The sequence below is a fragment of the Engraulis encrasicolus genome, chromosome 1, assembly GCF_034702125.1.
Source record: "Engraulis encrasicolus isolate BLACKSEA-1 chromosome 1, IST_EnEncr_1.0, whole genome shotgun sequence".
Lineage (NCBI taxonomy): Eukaryota > Metazoa > Chordata > Actinopteri > Clupeiformes > Engraulidae > Engraulis > Engraulis encrasicolus.
Window position 1 is genome coordinate 7,942,542 of NC_085857.1, and position 15,907 is coordinate 7,958,448.

Genomic DNA, 15,907 nt, shown 5'->3' on the forward strand with positions numbered 1-15,907 from the left:
GACTGGGAAACTGAGGCTATGTGGTCAGAGAATGATAGATGGTCATCAACAATGACACCTAGATTTCTTGTGGCCTTATTTGAGGCAACAGTAGCAGAATCCATATTGAGCTCGATATCATGGCAACCTAAATCTTTGGCTGGGATCACCAGCAGTGCATTTGGGCGAGGCTCAACTGAAGCTTGCATTCCTTCATACTTGTGGATAGTTCAGAGAGGCAAGCGGAAATGTGTGTGACCGTGGAGTCATCTGGCACAAAGTAACTATGCTTCATCGGTGTAACAGTAGTATGGGAAGCTGTGAGAACAGATAACATGGCCCAGTGATGTGGTGTACATGGCAAATAGGAGTCCCAGCACCAGCCCTTAGGACACCTCTGTGGAGAGGCTATGATTTGAGGACAGCTGACCTTGCCCTTGATACATGCTAAGAATGATACCACCAGACTCAAAGAATGTCTGGAAGAACTTGAGAAACACAAAACTCAATTATTTATCTAAGAGAGATGTTAAATAATCATGTTTTGAAAAAAAAAATGCTAGCTGGTGTGTCTGCACAAAGATTTTTAGATTTACTACAAAACAAAAAGAGATGTCCATAATCTCTTCTGAAGATCTTTTGACTTACTAGAAACAAAATAAAAGAGTAATTTTGAGCTTGGCTTTTTCAGATTTTGAGGTTTTGCATTTTGAAATGTAATGCCTATTTAATTAGATATAGTCCAATTACCATATTAAAACATAACATTTCAGAAATCTTGCAATACATTTTTTTCTCACAAATATGTGAGTAATCACCGGATAAAGTTTCATGGTGATATCGGCAAGCTACATTTTTTGGCCTATTCACCTGGAGTGTCTCTTGACCCTTATAATAAGCCTATGGCAGCCATGTTGAAAAAACTAATTTCCCAAAGTCAGATTTTACTAGATTTTTAGTATGTCATTTAGCAGGTCCAATAGTAATAGAATCCATAAAAAAAACTTTTGTATCAATTTTTTTGGGGTTAAACCCTAAATGTACTCGTCTACAGCCCTGGTTTCAGCCAGCCAGTCAGCCAGAGCCACGGGGGTGAAAGCAGTGGGTGGCGGGGGTGCCACAGTTATGTCATGCCGGTGGGAAGGGCAGTCTGGGATAATAAACTGTCTCGGGCATTTTCAGCGGAGACTAATTCACCAGGCATCCAGAGAGACAATGAAGCACATGATGACAACATTAAAGTAATCTCATTTGAGCTATGTTGTACTGCAACAGCCAAAAATGTTTAATTTACACCTCACTGTCTTGAAGAGGACTGATACCATTGAGCTGGAGGCCAGGCCAAGGATCACACTGTCTCCGCTGAAAATGCCAGTTTTTATCCCAGACCAGCCCCCTGGTGTCAGCCAGTCAGCCCTCCCTCCCCCCGGCATGACATAACTGCAGCGCCCCCTGTGGCTCTGGCTGCAGATCACCCCCAAGGACACAGTGTAGTTGGAGATGAACACTATAGTACACATTCTTGACTGCCACTGTAGTGTACTGCACACCCCTATTGCCCACCATAATGTACCTGTCTGCACTGTATATACCGGTGCTATATAAAGAGCTTTGTTGCAAACTGACTTGAACAAAAAAATGTTTACTTCTGCATTTTATTATTGCAAATGACTGTTCAGGCGTCCTTTTGTCTGTGTGTGAATTCTTGCCATTCAAATATTTGGAGAACATGCTGTACTTTTTAAACCTATACTATAAAATGCATTTTGCAATGCAATGCCCAATACAAAAATGTAAATTTCCCAAACTGTACCAAAATGGATATGCTATTTTGAAGCGAAGCTCCTCATATATTCTGCATACTGTACCTATACCCACCTGTATCACACACTCATCAGCAGGTCAACAGATACTGACACATGCAGTATAATAGAAAACAGATGATCAAGGGTTGCAATACACAGACTCTAAAATGTGCAGCAGTATACAACTAGCTGATAATCACATGATCTAGAAATCCCTCCTGTGACTCTGAGTTCAGATCACCCCCAAGGACAGGAAGCAATTGGAGATCATTTGTACTGTTTGCTCTGTAGATTTTCCAAACTGAGATTCATCATGCATTAGTCAAGGCAAGCCCATTTCATTTATATAGCACACCTCAATGTTTTTTACAAACAAACAAAAAAGACTGAAGCTGACATTCCGGTGGCGGGACAGTGACGATGATTCATGGGAACGCTGGGGTTGTTGACAGCAGCCATGGCCTGGAATGTGGCTGGATGAGGTCATGTCACGACTCACGGCGTCACGGGTGAGTTGTTGCTGGGCTGGGGAGGGGAGAGGAGAGGAGAGGAGAGGAGAGTGCAGGGAGGACGTGCTGCTGGGTGTCTGGTGAAAATGGATGCACACTTTAAGTCGTTGGTAATAGGTGTTGGTAAGACGGAAATTCTACTATACTTTCGACATTAAAATAATTTTTCATGAACATAATTTTATTGTTTTGTCACCACCTGTTCCCAAAGTGACACCCATGACATCTGGTTCAAACCCTACTGACCATGTGAAACACACAAAGTTCTCGTTTTGTTTTGTGCATTCGCTTCCAGTGACAATTACAGTTGTCCAAGTGTAGACATCAATTAGAGGACAGGAGGTCACAAAACAAAACAACATTGTGATATTTGTTAATTGTGTTAAAGTTGGGAATTCTTCATTCCCTACTTAACAATGGTTTAAAGTGTGTGCAGTTTTTTCCGCAGGACACCCTGTACACATCAACCTGGATTGGATAGCATGTCCTATTAGGTGTCAAGGGTGTCCACTGCAGCTAAGACTTATGAGGAGATGGTGCAGCAGCAGGTTTGCTGCTTACAGTGGCTAAACCTGCCTTCGAAACATCCGTCACAAACAGTATATATCTTCCTTGTCTTGTCTCTCGAACTGCCTCTGCTCAAGCGAGGAATGTACTGTACACCACAGGGGGGACGGGGGGCGGGGACTAGGGGAAGGTGATGAGGGGGTGGGAGGCTGTTGCATAAGGTTTGTTTTCCCTCCACCTCCTCTTCCTCCTCCTCCTCCTCCTCCTCTTTCTCCTCCTCTTTCTCCTCCTCTTCCTCCTCCTCCTCCTCCTCTTCCTCGTCTTCCTCCTCTTCCTCCTCCTCCTCCTCCTCTTTCTCCTCCTCCTCCTCCTCCTCCTCCTCATATGTTGGCTCCCTGCAAAACCCCCTGCTGCTGTCCCCTCCTTTGTGTCTCTCTCGCGCTCTCCTCTTGCCCTCTACTCCCATTCCTCTACATCCCCTGTTCATTCATCCGCAACCCCTTGCTCTCCTCCTAAGGTCCACAAAAGCATTTTACACCCATTGCAATTCGGGTGTCTTTCACGCCCCCAGCTCCAAATTGTATGAACTCCAGTTTCTCAGACGTTTAGCTTCAGGTTTTTTTTGTGCTTTTTACCAACAAAACACCACACAGAGGCCTTATACCGTGTTACACGAAAGAGCTCAAACCAATCATGTTGACTCTAAGTGTTCAGTTGGACTTTCAAGTAGTCAAGTTCATCCAGAAGAAAGAACCTAAGAGGCTCTGTTTCTCACCCCAACCCACACTCAAAAAACAGTAATGCGCTACTTTGTCTACGCCTCAGAGAAATAGAAAATAATAATACTCTGAACAGCCTTGAATAGGCTTGAAAACAAGGATGAAAGTAGTTGCTACGGTCCACCCCTTTGTGGCCCTGTGGGGATAGCAGAGGGCATTTCACCTGCTGCGTTTCAGGCCTCTCCTGCCTTCTCTTCTCTTCTGCCTTCTCTTCTCTTCTCTTCTCTTCCATCTATTCTCTTCCTTCTCTTCCTTCTCTTCTCTTCCTTCCCTTCTCTTCTGGATCTCTTCCTTCTCTTCTCTTCTCTTCTCTTCTCTTCTCTTCTCTTCTCTTCTCTTCTCTGCTCATCTCTTCTCTCTTCTGCCTTTTCTTCTCTTCTCTTCTCTTCTATTCTTCTCTTCTCTTCTCTTCTCTTCTCTTCTCTTCTCTTCTCTTCTCTTCTCTTCTCTTATCTTCTATCCTTCTCTTCTCTTCTCTTCTATTCTTCTCTTCTCTTCTCTTCTCTTCTCTTCTCTTCTCTTCTCTTCTCTTCTCTTCTCTTCTCTTCTCTTCTCTTCTCTTCTCTTCTCTTCTCTTCTCTTCTGCCTTCTCTTCTCTTCTGCCTTCTCTTCTCTTCTCTTCTCTTCTCTTCTCTTCTCTTCTCTTCTCTTCTGCCTTCTCTTCTCTTCTCTTCTCTTCTCTTCTGCCTTCTCTTCTCTTCTCTTCTGCCTTCTCTTCTCTTCTCTTCTCTTCTCTTCTCTTCTCTTCTCTTCTCTTCTCTTCTGCCTTCTCTCCTGCCTTCTCTACTCTTCTCTTCTGCCTTCTCTTCTCTTCTGCCTTCTCTTCTCTTCTCTTCTCTTCTCTTCTCTTCTCTTCTGCCTTCTCTTCTCTTCTCTTCTCTTCTGCCTTCTCTTCTCTTCTCTTCTCTTCTCTTCTCTTCTCTTCTCTTCTCTTCTCTTCTCCTCTCTTCTCCTCTCTTCTCCTCTCTTCTCTTCTCTTCTCTTCTCTTCTCTTCTCTTCCCCTCCTCCCCTCTGTTCTCCTCTCTTCTCTTCTCTTCTCTCCTCTCCTCTTCTCTCCTCTCCTCTCCTCTCCTCTCCTCTCCTCTCCTCTCTTTTCTTCTCTTCTCTTCTCTTCTCTCCTCTCCTCTCTTCTCTTCTCCTCTCCTCTCCTCTCCTCTCTTCTCTTCTCTTCTCTTCTCTTCTCTTCCCCTCCTTTCCTCTGTTCTCCTCTGTTCTCCTCTCTCCTCTCCTCTCCTCTCCTGCCCCCCCTCTCCTCTCCTCTCCTCTTCACACTTCTCCTCCCTGCCCCGGGTCATTGATCATGACTGTGGTCGCGGTGGCCGCTGCCTGCAGGCCTAACGCATTGATCCCCACGGACCCATTGGGGCCATTTGTTGAAACTCAGCCTGCCTGAGACAGAGGGAGGGGCATGAGAGAGAGAGAGAGAGAGAGAGAGAGAGAGAGAGAGAGAGAGAGAGAGAGAGAGAGAGAGAGAGAGAGGGCGAGAGAGAGAGAGAGAGAGAGAGAGAGAGAGAGAGGGGGGGAGAGAGAGAGGGGGGGGGGGAGAGAGAGAGAGAGAGGGAGCTAATGTCTTAGGAGGAGAAACTGAGCATGGAGGGAAAATGATCGGGAGGGGAGCCCCATCAGCGTGCACACACACACACACACACGTATGTATACACACACACACACACACACACACAGACACGCTCACACACACACACTCACACACACATACTGTACAAACAGACATGGTCACACACAACACACAAGCACACGCACACGCACACACACACACACACACACACACACACACACACACACACACACACACACACATTAACACACACATATACACACACACACAAGCACACGCACACACGCACACACACACACACACACACACACACAAACACACACACACACACACACACACAAGGACCACACACACACACACATTAACACACACATATACACACACACACAAGCACACGCACACACGCACACACACACACACATATCCACTGGCAGCACTCTCTGCCTCATTACTTTTTTATGATGTGCTGAAGAGAAGAGAAGAGCCTTCTGTCCTGCCTCCGTGCTGGGCTGCCAGATGAGGCTGATGATTCCCAAAAAAATGCTCAAAACCCGCCTAGAAGCGCAAAACCCCGCCCCATTCCTATTGATTTCTATGACAAAAATTGGGCGGGTTTTTCTGCTAAATGCCATTTTTACCCGCAGACGGCCATCCTAAGCAGCCCAATTGGGCGGGAAACAGCCCAACCTGGCAACACTGCCTCCGTGCTGGGCTGCCCGATCCATCTAGACCAGTGATTCTCAAAGTGTGGTCCGGGGACCACTAGTGGTCCGCGACAGAGCTCAGGTGGTCCGCAAGGGGATTTCTATTTTTCCAAGACAAGCTAGCAGTAAGCTATATTTGTAAGTAAATATAAAGCTAAACTAAACAAATGTGAAGCTAAGCATAGCTGAAGTGTCATTTTCACCACAATAGGTCAGGCTTGTAAAACGTGAATAAAAAGTATGTGATATGCACCGAAATTAGAAGTGTCAAATTAGCAACTGTCAACTATCAATTGAATTGACAGGTGGTCCCTGAACATTTTTTGGGGGGACAAAGTGGTCCTCGGTCTGAAAAAGTTTGAGAAACACTGATCTAGACAACACCAGGAACAAACAGCTGCCAACACCCCCAGCACTCAAGCAGCAGGTGTCAGGACCCAAGCCAATGTCCACCACCAACACCCATCTAATATAAGGTGTAGGGCAGGAGCCAATGCCCAACACCAACACCCATCTAATATAAGGTGGAGGGCAGGAGCCAATTTCCACCACCAACACCCATCTAATATAAGGTGTAGGGCAGGAGCCAATGCCCAACACCAACACCCATCTAAGGTGGAGGGCAGGAGCCAATGTCCACCACCAACACCCATCTAATATAAGGTGGAGGGCAGGAGCCAATGCCCACCACCAACACCCATCTAATATAAGGTGTAGGGCAGGAGCCAATGCCCAACACCAACACCCATCTAATATAAGGTGTAGGGCAGGAGCCAATGTCCACCACCAACACCCATCTAAGGTGGAGGGCAGGAGCCAATGTCCACCACCAACACCCATCTAATATAAGGTGGAGGTCTCTATGCAGCCAGCTTTAATACCATAGAGTGACACTATCTCTTCTAGCACTGGTTAAGTCAATCATGTGGCAGAGAGACTGTTTTTACTTTCAGATCGATCACCATCACTATGCAGCCTACCAACGAATGACACTATGTGTGGATTCCAATATGCGAGCTTGCGTCCTCCACTTGTGCTTGTGGCCTCGTACCAGGAAGTAATATGTCATGATGACATCACTGACAACAGCATTATATTTCAATATCTCGCAAAAGTTAAATTGTTAAGTCATTGCAAACTGGATGGTGAATTAAGAATAGTCCCCCAAAAATTGCTGTGGCTAGGCTGACAGCGGGAAAACGTAATTGTTTTCTCCACGGAGGTGGGGCGTCAGAAAAACTCGAGGCTACAAGCACAAGTGGAGGACGGGAATGTGCATATTGGAATGCACCCACTCTCTCCTCTAGCTAATGCAGCTGTGTGTGTACTACTGCCTAATGGAGATGGTTTAGCAATAACAGTGTATCATATATTGCCAATTATATTACCAACATTTCTAGTCTGAAATTTCCAATTTGAAAGATGAACTGCATGCTGTAGGTTATTACATAAAGTCATTGTTTCGTTAGAAAATCTGTGCTGCTTTTTAAAAAAATTGTTTATTTTTCTAAAAGTACATTAAAAAAAGCACTGTTTAGACACTGGCACTGTTGTAAAAGTATCGATTTGGCGCCGGTATGGAATGAAACTCTTTAGATCCCCAGCCCTGCTGTTGCCTAATGGAGAGGCTCCGGGTGCTTCCCTTCCCTTCTGGTTATGTAATGGAGAGGCCGCCTCTCTCTCTGCTGCCTGCTGTGCTTGATGTAATGGAGGTCTCTCCCAGTGTTGCCAGGTTGGGCGGGTGCCCGTCCAATTGGGCTACTTTGGATGAGCGTCTGCGGGTAAAAATCGGCCATTTGGCGTTTTTTTTTTTCAGTCGTTTTGGGCCCATAGAAGTCAATGTAATTTGTTGAATTTGGGCGGAATTTAGCGCATTTTGGCGTTTTTTGAGAAGCTTTGGGTGGGATTTGGTCAGAGACACATCTGGCAACACTGGTCTCTCCTCTCCGGGTATGAGTGTGATGGTGCTATATTGATTCATTCTCAGCGTGATGGCCACTGGGGTTTTTTTTACCAAAGTAGGGAGAATCTGAACCCTCTGTCTGTTTTTTGTTTTTTACCCCAAAGTGGATGGCTGGTTTGAGTGCTTTTGTTGTAACGTGAGTAGGTAGGGGGAGTACAGGGTGGTGTCAGGCAGGGGTGGAACTTAATTTTTTCCCCCAACAGTCACTGTGGAAGGTAGATTTTAAAATCTACCAGTCACTAGCTATTTTTACCAGGCAAAGTGACTGGTGGGTTGAAAAATGTACCAGTCAGCCCTGAAATGTACCCATCCTTGGCGGATGGATGGGTGCTTGTTATTCACAACCCTGGTGTCTGGCAATTTTTGTTCTTGTTTGTTGTTTGAGCAGATTCTCGAATAGGCACCTATTGCATGGTCATGAACAAATTAGAGTCTAACCCACTGACACTAAAATTGAACCTGAGGTGGACATATTAGAAGCTCGTGTCTGGCACATATTTTTAGATGAACTTAAGGAAGAAAATCTGCACTCACAAACTGCGTCTCATTATTTATTTATTCATATTACCACCATGTCCAAAAAGCAAACGCGTTTCGGCTATCAAGGCTTCATCAGTGCGTGGTACCTTTAGTTTTTCCAAGAAGTTGAGCGCGTCCTTTGCCAAAACTTCAAACATATTTTTAGTTGACCATTCATTCATTGCCCAGTCTTCACCGAATTAAATCAGGCGGTCACATCTCAATGACATACTCCATGGTTACTGGCTGCCCACCCGATGTATCTGATGTTTTTTTATTTTTTTATTTTTTTTAATTCACTTTTCTCAGTAAAGAGACCTTCTATCTATGACATGTGTACAGTAGATGGCTGTGTGCTCCTCTTTGAGTGCTTCAGTTTAATGTGAGTAGGCAGCAGTGGGAGGAGGCATTGTGAGCCGTTCATTCGTTCATTCCCCATTCTGTCTAAAAGCAGATGCCTATGGTCAATTCTGCATTGCACTGCATGGTGGCTGACTGGCTGGCTGGCTGGCTGGCTTGGCGTGTATTTGTGGCAATGCGGTGTGTAGTGGGTGGCAGTCAGTCAGAGCGCGATGGAAGAGCAGAGCGGCACTCTCTCGGGTCTGCAATAATGTTATCCAGCCCTCTCTCTCGGCCCCTGCGGCAGCTCGCTGGGGTGGGGTTGGGTGGGGTGGGGTGTTGTGGTGGGTGTTGCGGTCGGGGTGGGGTGGGTTGGGGTGGGGTGGGGTGGGTTGGGGTGGGGTGGGGTGGGTGTTGCAGTCAGGGTGGGGTGGGGTGGTTGGTGTGGGGTGGGGTGGTGGGTGTTGCAGTCAGAGTGGGGTGGGGTGGTGGGTGTGGGGTGGGGTGGTGGGCGTTGCGGTCGGGGTGGGGTGGGGTGGGGTGGGGTGGGGTGGTGGGTGTTGCAGTCAGGGTAGGGGGTGGGGTGGGGTGGGTTTGGGGTGGGGTGGGGTGGGGGTGGGGTGGGGTGGGGTGGGTTGGGGTGGGTTGGTGGGTGTTGCAGTCAGGGTGGGGTGGGGTGGGGTGAGGTGGGGTGGTGGGTGTTGCAGGCAGGGTGGGGTGGGGTGGGGTGGGGTGGTGGGTGTTGCAGTCAGGGTGGGGTGGGGTGGGGTGGGGTGGTGGGTGTTGCAGTCAGGGTGGGGAGAAGCAGGCTGTGGTGTAAAGGGGAGGGAGGTTGTGACTTGGATGCTGGCTGCTGCTTTCCCCACCCACCCATTGACAACTACAGCAGGGCCACACACTAGCACATTACCGGAGGGCAGAGTGGAAGTCATCAGGGTTGTATGGATTCACCGTCGAATCTATATCTCCATCAAGTGGCCAAAAGGTGAACTTCAAGCTGTTGAAGTAGAGTAGAGTAGAGTAGAGTAGAGTAGAGTATCGTTTATTGATCCCAGGGGGAAATTAAGGTGTCAAGTAGCATACACACATACATAAATAAATACATTGCCCACAAGACATAATACACATATTTACGCATAAAATAATCATATATAGCTCACTGTTACATAGAAGTACAGGTAGTATGGGTGTGTGAAGAGGGTTTTTTTTTACCGTGACTTACAGTTTTTCTCGATTGCCTCCACACAAGTTCTGGTACTTCACACACAATTCTCGGAACATCTCACCCATATCCCAACTCCCCTAACCAATGTCACTGAACACTAAACACAATTCCTTCTTTACACTCACATTTCAGTTTTAAAACACACTCTTTTCAAACCACTACACACAATTCTCTGGATTACACACAATTTCCATGAAGAAAAACCCTGGTTGTCGCATTGAACACACTGTCATTCAAAATACTAAAATCAACTGCCATACTAAGTTCACTTCCTCATCACATGGGCAAACTCTCTTCATACCGGTTTACAATCTGAAATCATCACCCCATAAGGACACACATTGCATGTCATATTGATGAAAAATGAGTAGATGCAAGGAGAAAACACATTTGTTTAGTTTTTGAACTCAGAAATATGTTATACAAGACATCACTTTCATGTGGTTACCCAATATTTTACAATAAATTAGTGCAATTTTTTAAATGTCAGAAAAATATGTAAAACTTATACACATCTGTGTACTCTAAAAGTCTAAAAACAATATTTCAGTATTTTACTACAGAAAAATACCCTTTAGTAAGTAGAACACTGAAGAAAATACGTTTCTACTGTGTTTCAAGTTGAGTATAGAGTTTTACCTTGTGCATATTAGTGTTCAATGGTTCACATAAGAGTGTATTAAAATGACTGCTTGTGTGAGAAAAAAATGACCTTTTTAGAAGAGAGTACATTGTTTTGAGACAAGACGTGCATTTTTCAGAGGTAGTGAGGAGTTTTGCCCGTTGTGTGTGAGGTTTGGAGATTTGTGTGTAGAGTTTTGAGAATTCGAGAACTGATTCCGAAAAATGTGTGTAAGCAATCGAGAAAACTGTAATTACAGCCATTAAATTCATCTTACACAATGTCGAGGAGAATTATTTAGTGTTTGGTCCTTAAGTTTGATACGACCCCAATGAAAACCTTCAGCCACCTTTGTGCCAAGCAGTGTTAATTTCGTCAACCTTGACTATGACTAAAATATTTCGTCAAAGCCCTTTTTTGATTTTCGTCATTTAGACTAAGACTAAGACTAAATTGGGAAGGCAATGACTAAAATATGACTAAGACTAAAATTGATTTTCGTCATTGTGACTAAGACTAAGACTAAATTTAAAAAAGCTGACGAAATTAACACTGGTGTTAAATAAAATGGAGAAAAAAAGAACCAGTGTGTGAAGAAGTTTCATTCTGCACAGTGTGATATATGTTGAAAAGAGAAGCAGTGTGCGGAGAAGGTTTATTCTGTACAGTCAATGATTATGTTAAAAAGAGAAGCAGTGTGTTCTATTATGTACAGTGTTGACTAAAATGACTAAAAATTGACTAAGACTAAAATTGATTTTCGTCATTTAGACAAAGACTAAGACTAAATTGGGAAGGCAATGACTAAAATATGACTAAGACTAAAATTGATTTTCGTCATTGTGACTAAGACTACGACTAAATAAAAAAAAGCTGACAAAATTAACACTGGTGCCAAGAAGGACCTTGATCTTCTGTCATGAGATTCATGCCAAGCAGTGCTGTGAATTTCTCTGGCTGCAAGTATAATCTGACTTATTTTTGTCTGTATCCGTCTGGGCATATTATGTGTGCTGTGCACACATTCATTTTTTCTTTGTAGTTTTGTAGTCATTTCATTTGTAGTTAATAGCCGTTAACCTGTCATTCTGTTGTGTTTTTTCTCATCTCTTCCAAACATGTAGATCTTTGACACTGACACTGAGACCAAGGACCAGGAGAGAGAGGTGTGCTTTGTCGACATTGCCTATGATGAGATCCCGGAGCGATACTATAAAGAATCCGAGGTCAGCTAGCACCCTTGACTACAGTACCTTTGAGTAAACCTTATGTATTACCTCAGAGAAGGAACCAAACTAATGAATAGCAGAATCACAGCTCACACAACTCTGTCTGACTCCTCTCCTCTCCTCTCCTCTACTCTACTCTACTCTCCTCTCCTCCCCTTCTTTCCTCTCCTCTCCTCCCCTTCTTTCCTCTCCTCTCTCCTCTCCTCCCCTCTCCTCCTCTCCTCTCCTTCTTTCCTCTCCTCTCCTCTCCTCTCTCCTCTCCTCCCCCTCTTTCCTCTCCTCTGCTCTCCTCTCCCATCTCCTCCCCTCCACTCCCCTCTCCTCTCCTCTCCTCTCCTCTCCTCTCCTCTCCTGTCCTCTCCTCCCCTCTCCTCACCTCACCTCTCCTCCCTTCTCCACTCCTCTCCTCTCCTCCCCTCTCCTCTCCTCTCCTCTCCTCTCCTCTCCTCCCCTCCCCCTCTCCTCTCCTCTCCTCTCCTCTCCTCTCCTCTCCCCTCACCTCCCCTCACCTCTCCTCTCCTCCCTTCCCCTCCTCTCCTCTCCTCTCCTGTCCTCTCCTCCCCTCCTCCTCCTCTCCTCTCCTCTCCTCCCCTCCTCCCCTCCTCTTCCTTTCCTTCTCTCTGTCTACCTCAACTCAAAGAGTATGTTTTTTGAACATTTGTCTACCCCAACTCACAGAACATGTTTCTGCACAATTGCCTTTTGATTTTTCTGTGGTTCTTATTTTTTTAGCCTCCCAGACTATAACCTGTATTACATGTGTCTTGAAATGTTGTGTATGCCATGTATGTGTATTTATGTAAGCTACTTGAAACCTTAATTTCCCCCACGAGGATCAATAAAGTTATTCTGCTCTACTCTACTCTTCCCTCACCTCCCTCCCCCCGGTGCGGCATCAGGACCTGCGCTACTTCCGCTCGGAGAAGACGTCCCGCGGCGTGCTGCAGGAGGGCTGGAGGGACAGCCAGGAACCCATCATGTGCTCCTACAAGCTGGTGACCGTCAAGTTCGAGGTCTGGGGCCTGCAGACGCGCGTCGAGCAGTTCGTACACAAGGTGGGGAGGGAGCGTACAGTATGTGGGTTGAAGGAGAGGACTGTGCACATCCCAGGGAAAGGTGCAGGACAAAGGCCGACTCTAGTTTTCAAAGACAATCTGATGAAGATAAGACTTCCGGGGCGCTCCCTCGCGTGCGACCCAGCAGCCTGTGTCTCTGTCTTTCAACATCATTGACTGATGGAGACTGGGACCGCAAACTGAATTGCCCTTCTATGGGACTAATAAAGTTATCTGAATCTGAATCTGAAGACTGTTGAGGTCGAAACGTAATCCTGCCATGAAATAATAAAATACAACAAAAAAGATTTTATGTGTGCGAACTTCTCACTTTGAAAACGTACAGTATGTGGCCTTCAAGGCCTGTCATCCTTTCATCTACGTGTGAACTCATGGCATTCAAATAGTTTGATAACATGCTTAGGAATACAATGCCAAATTCATCCGAGGGCCGTAAAAGTCCTCTGAGGGCCCTACCATGAACACAAACCAGGATTTTAGGCCTATATTGAAGGCAGCCACCTTTAAAACAGACCCCACCTTCTCTTGGTCCCGTGAATATATCTCAATTGTATTGCAAATGTATTTTCTAAGATTCCTTCACAAAATATGTCATATTTCATGTGAAGCTGCATAACATTAAAATTATATGGTGGGCCGCCAGATAAAACGGCCTCAAAGGCCCCAAACGGCCCCAAACGGCCCTCGAGACAGAGGTTCCCCACCCCTGGTCCTCGAGACAGAGGTTCCCCACCCCTGGCCTAAGTAGTAAGTGCTAACTTGTTGTGGTGTCTTTGTGTTGGTATCAGGTAGTCCGTGACGTTCTCCTACTGGGCCACAGACAAGCCTTCGCCTGGGTGGACGAGTGGATCGGTAGGTGGTGGTCTTATACTTCTGAGGCTACATTTAGTTGAAGCTTAAAGGAACAGTCTACACTTTTTTTTGATTTTCACATATTTGCAGTATTTCCCAGCATTATTCATGAATGTGCATATAATTTTCGTCTATGCGTTTCCATCGCCTAGTTTAACAGTATAGCCAAATTAAGCGTAGCAATGCAAGTCTATGGGGGCAAACAAAACATCATCTTATGTACTTTTATAAAATACTTAAAAATTAATGTAAAATTCACCAGAGTGCAAAACAGCTTTTTTATCCTGCCCTGTGATCACTTGTGGCTTGATGCTAATGCCCCCTTTCATTTCCATTGATTATGCTAAGCTATGCTAATATTTCTGATCCAATAAATCTAATTACTGAAAAAACTGAGAAGAAATTGACATGCACATTCATGAATAATGCTTGGAAATACTGCAAATGTGCGAAAAGTCAAAAAATGGTGGACTCTTCCTTTAATCTTGTGCACATCCCAGGAAAAGGTGCAGGAAAACGGCTGACTGTAGTATCGGAGTGAGAGGTCCGCACACTTAGAATCCTTTTTGTTTTCCTTTATTATTTCATGGCTGGATTATTACGTTTCGACTTCAACAGTCTTCATCAGATTCTTCTGAGAATCTGATGAAGACTGTTGAAATGGAAACGTAATCCAGCCATGATGAAATAGTAAAAGAAAACAAAAAGGATGTTAAGTGTGCGGACCTCTCACTCCGATACTTATGAGTCTAGTCATGGGTATTAACTGCTGTGAGCCATGTAAAGTGTTTGTGAGTCTTTGTTGACATTTTTCTTTGTTGAAGCTGTTTGTCACGTCTACCTGCATGCCTATGTGTTGACTGTTACACTGCAACCAACCCCATCCTGCACGCAAGCCTTCATACCTCTCATCATCATTTTCCCACATAACTAACCCTGCTCTAATCACCAGTGCATGTGCATGCACGTGCGTGTGTGACTGCGTGTGTGTACATGTGTGTGACACAAGCCTCTGACTCTGACTCTGAGTCTCTAACTCTAACTCACTCACACACACACACACACACACACACACACACACACACACACACACACACACACACACACACACACACACACACACACACACACACACACACACACACACACACACACACTCTTCACTAACTGCACTTATGAGTGTGTGGTTATGGCTAAGTAGTAAGTATTCCAGTGCTTTTTTCCCCATGTGCTGAGACCTTCCCGTTCCTCTCTGCACTGCACTGCACTGCACTTTCCCAAACCTTCTCTGGTCCTCAGTGGCACTTGCACACGACCATGTTGAGGGCAGACACTCTTACTGTATTGAAGAAAGGGTAACACTTTACTTGACGCCGGCGTCATATGTATGACATAACAGTGTCATAATAGTGCCATACCAGTGTCATAACACAGTCATGAATGAGACATAAACACTATGTCATTGTCATAAACATTTTGTGGTCATGAAAAGTTGACATTGTTAGGGCTGTCTTTTTCACAACCGTATGTCACTCAATGACATGTGTTTATGACAATGACAAAATGTTTGACACATGTATGACTGCGTTACGACACTGTTATGTCATACGTATGACGCCGGCGTCAAGAAAGTCTCATTTACTTCATGAATGTTTTTCTTTTTTCCATTCATTTCATTTCTCACCTTCGGCTTCCCATACTTAGTATTCTCAGATCCTAATCTCCTCAGATCTGCTGGGCTTTAACGCCTGACTAGCTTTCAAGCCGGCTCAAACCGTCTCTTCCTTTATTTCCTCAAATGTTATCTCCAGGAAAGCTAGATCGGCCTCTATCCCTCCTGCTGCCCCCCGCCCCCCTCCCCTGGGCTGACCTGAAACACTAACTAACCCCCCTTTCCGTCCCTGTTCTGTTTTGCCTGCTCCAAGTGAGGGATTTAACCTTTCATTCGGTTACACTTTACTTGACGCTGGCGTCATACATAACACATAACAGTGGACATTGTTAGGCCAGTCTTTGTCATATCGAATTTCACTTAAAGACACAAGTCATACAATGTTTATGACATTGACATAATGTTTATGACACATTCATGACAATGTTATGACACTGTTATGTCATACGCAGCCGGCGTCAAGTAGAGTGATACCTTTCATTCTAACCTGGCTGCTACCCTTGCTCACTCCCACTATCTCGCCTGTTCTCTACCAACACAACCACTTCCC

General features: G+C 45.2%; 1 protein-coding gene across 1 annotated transcript in view; it reads left to right on the top strand.

Moving 5' to 3' along the window:
- Positions 1–15,907, top strand: part of LOC134446966 (cytoplasmic phosphatidylinositol transfer protein 1-like) — a 153,912-nt gene that overhangs the window by 129,627 nt on the left and 8,378 nt on the right. Inside the window, exons 6-8 of the mRNA XM_063196258.1 lie at positions 11,653–11,754; positions 12,657–12,812; positions 13,622–13,685. Of these exons, the coding sequence (XP_063052328.1) occupies positions 11,653–11,754; positions 12,657–12,812; positions 13,622–13,685 (322 nt within the window). The remainder of the gene's footprint in view (positions 1–11,652; positions 11,755–12,656; positions 12,813–13,621; positions 13,686–15,907) is intronic.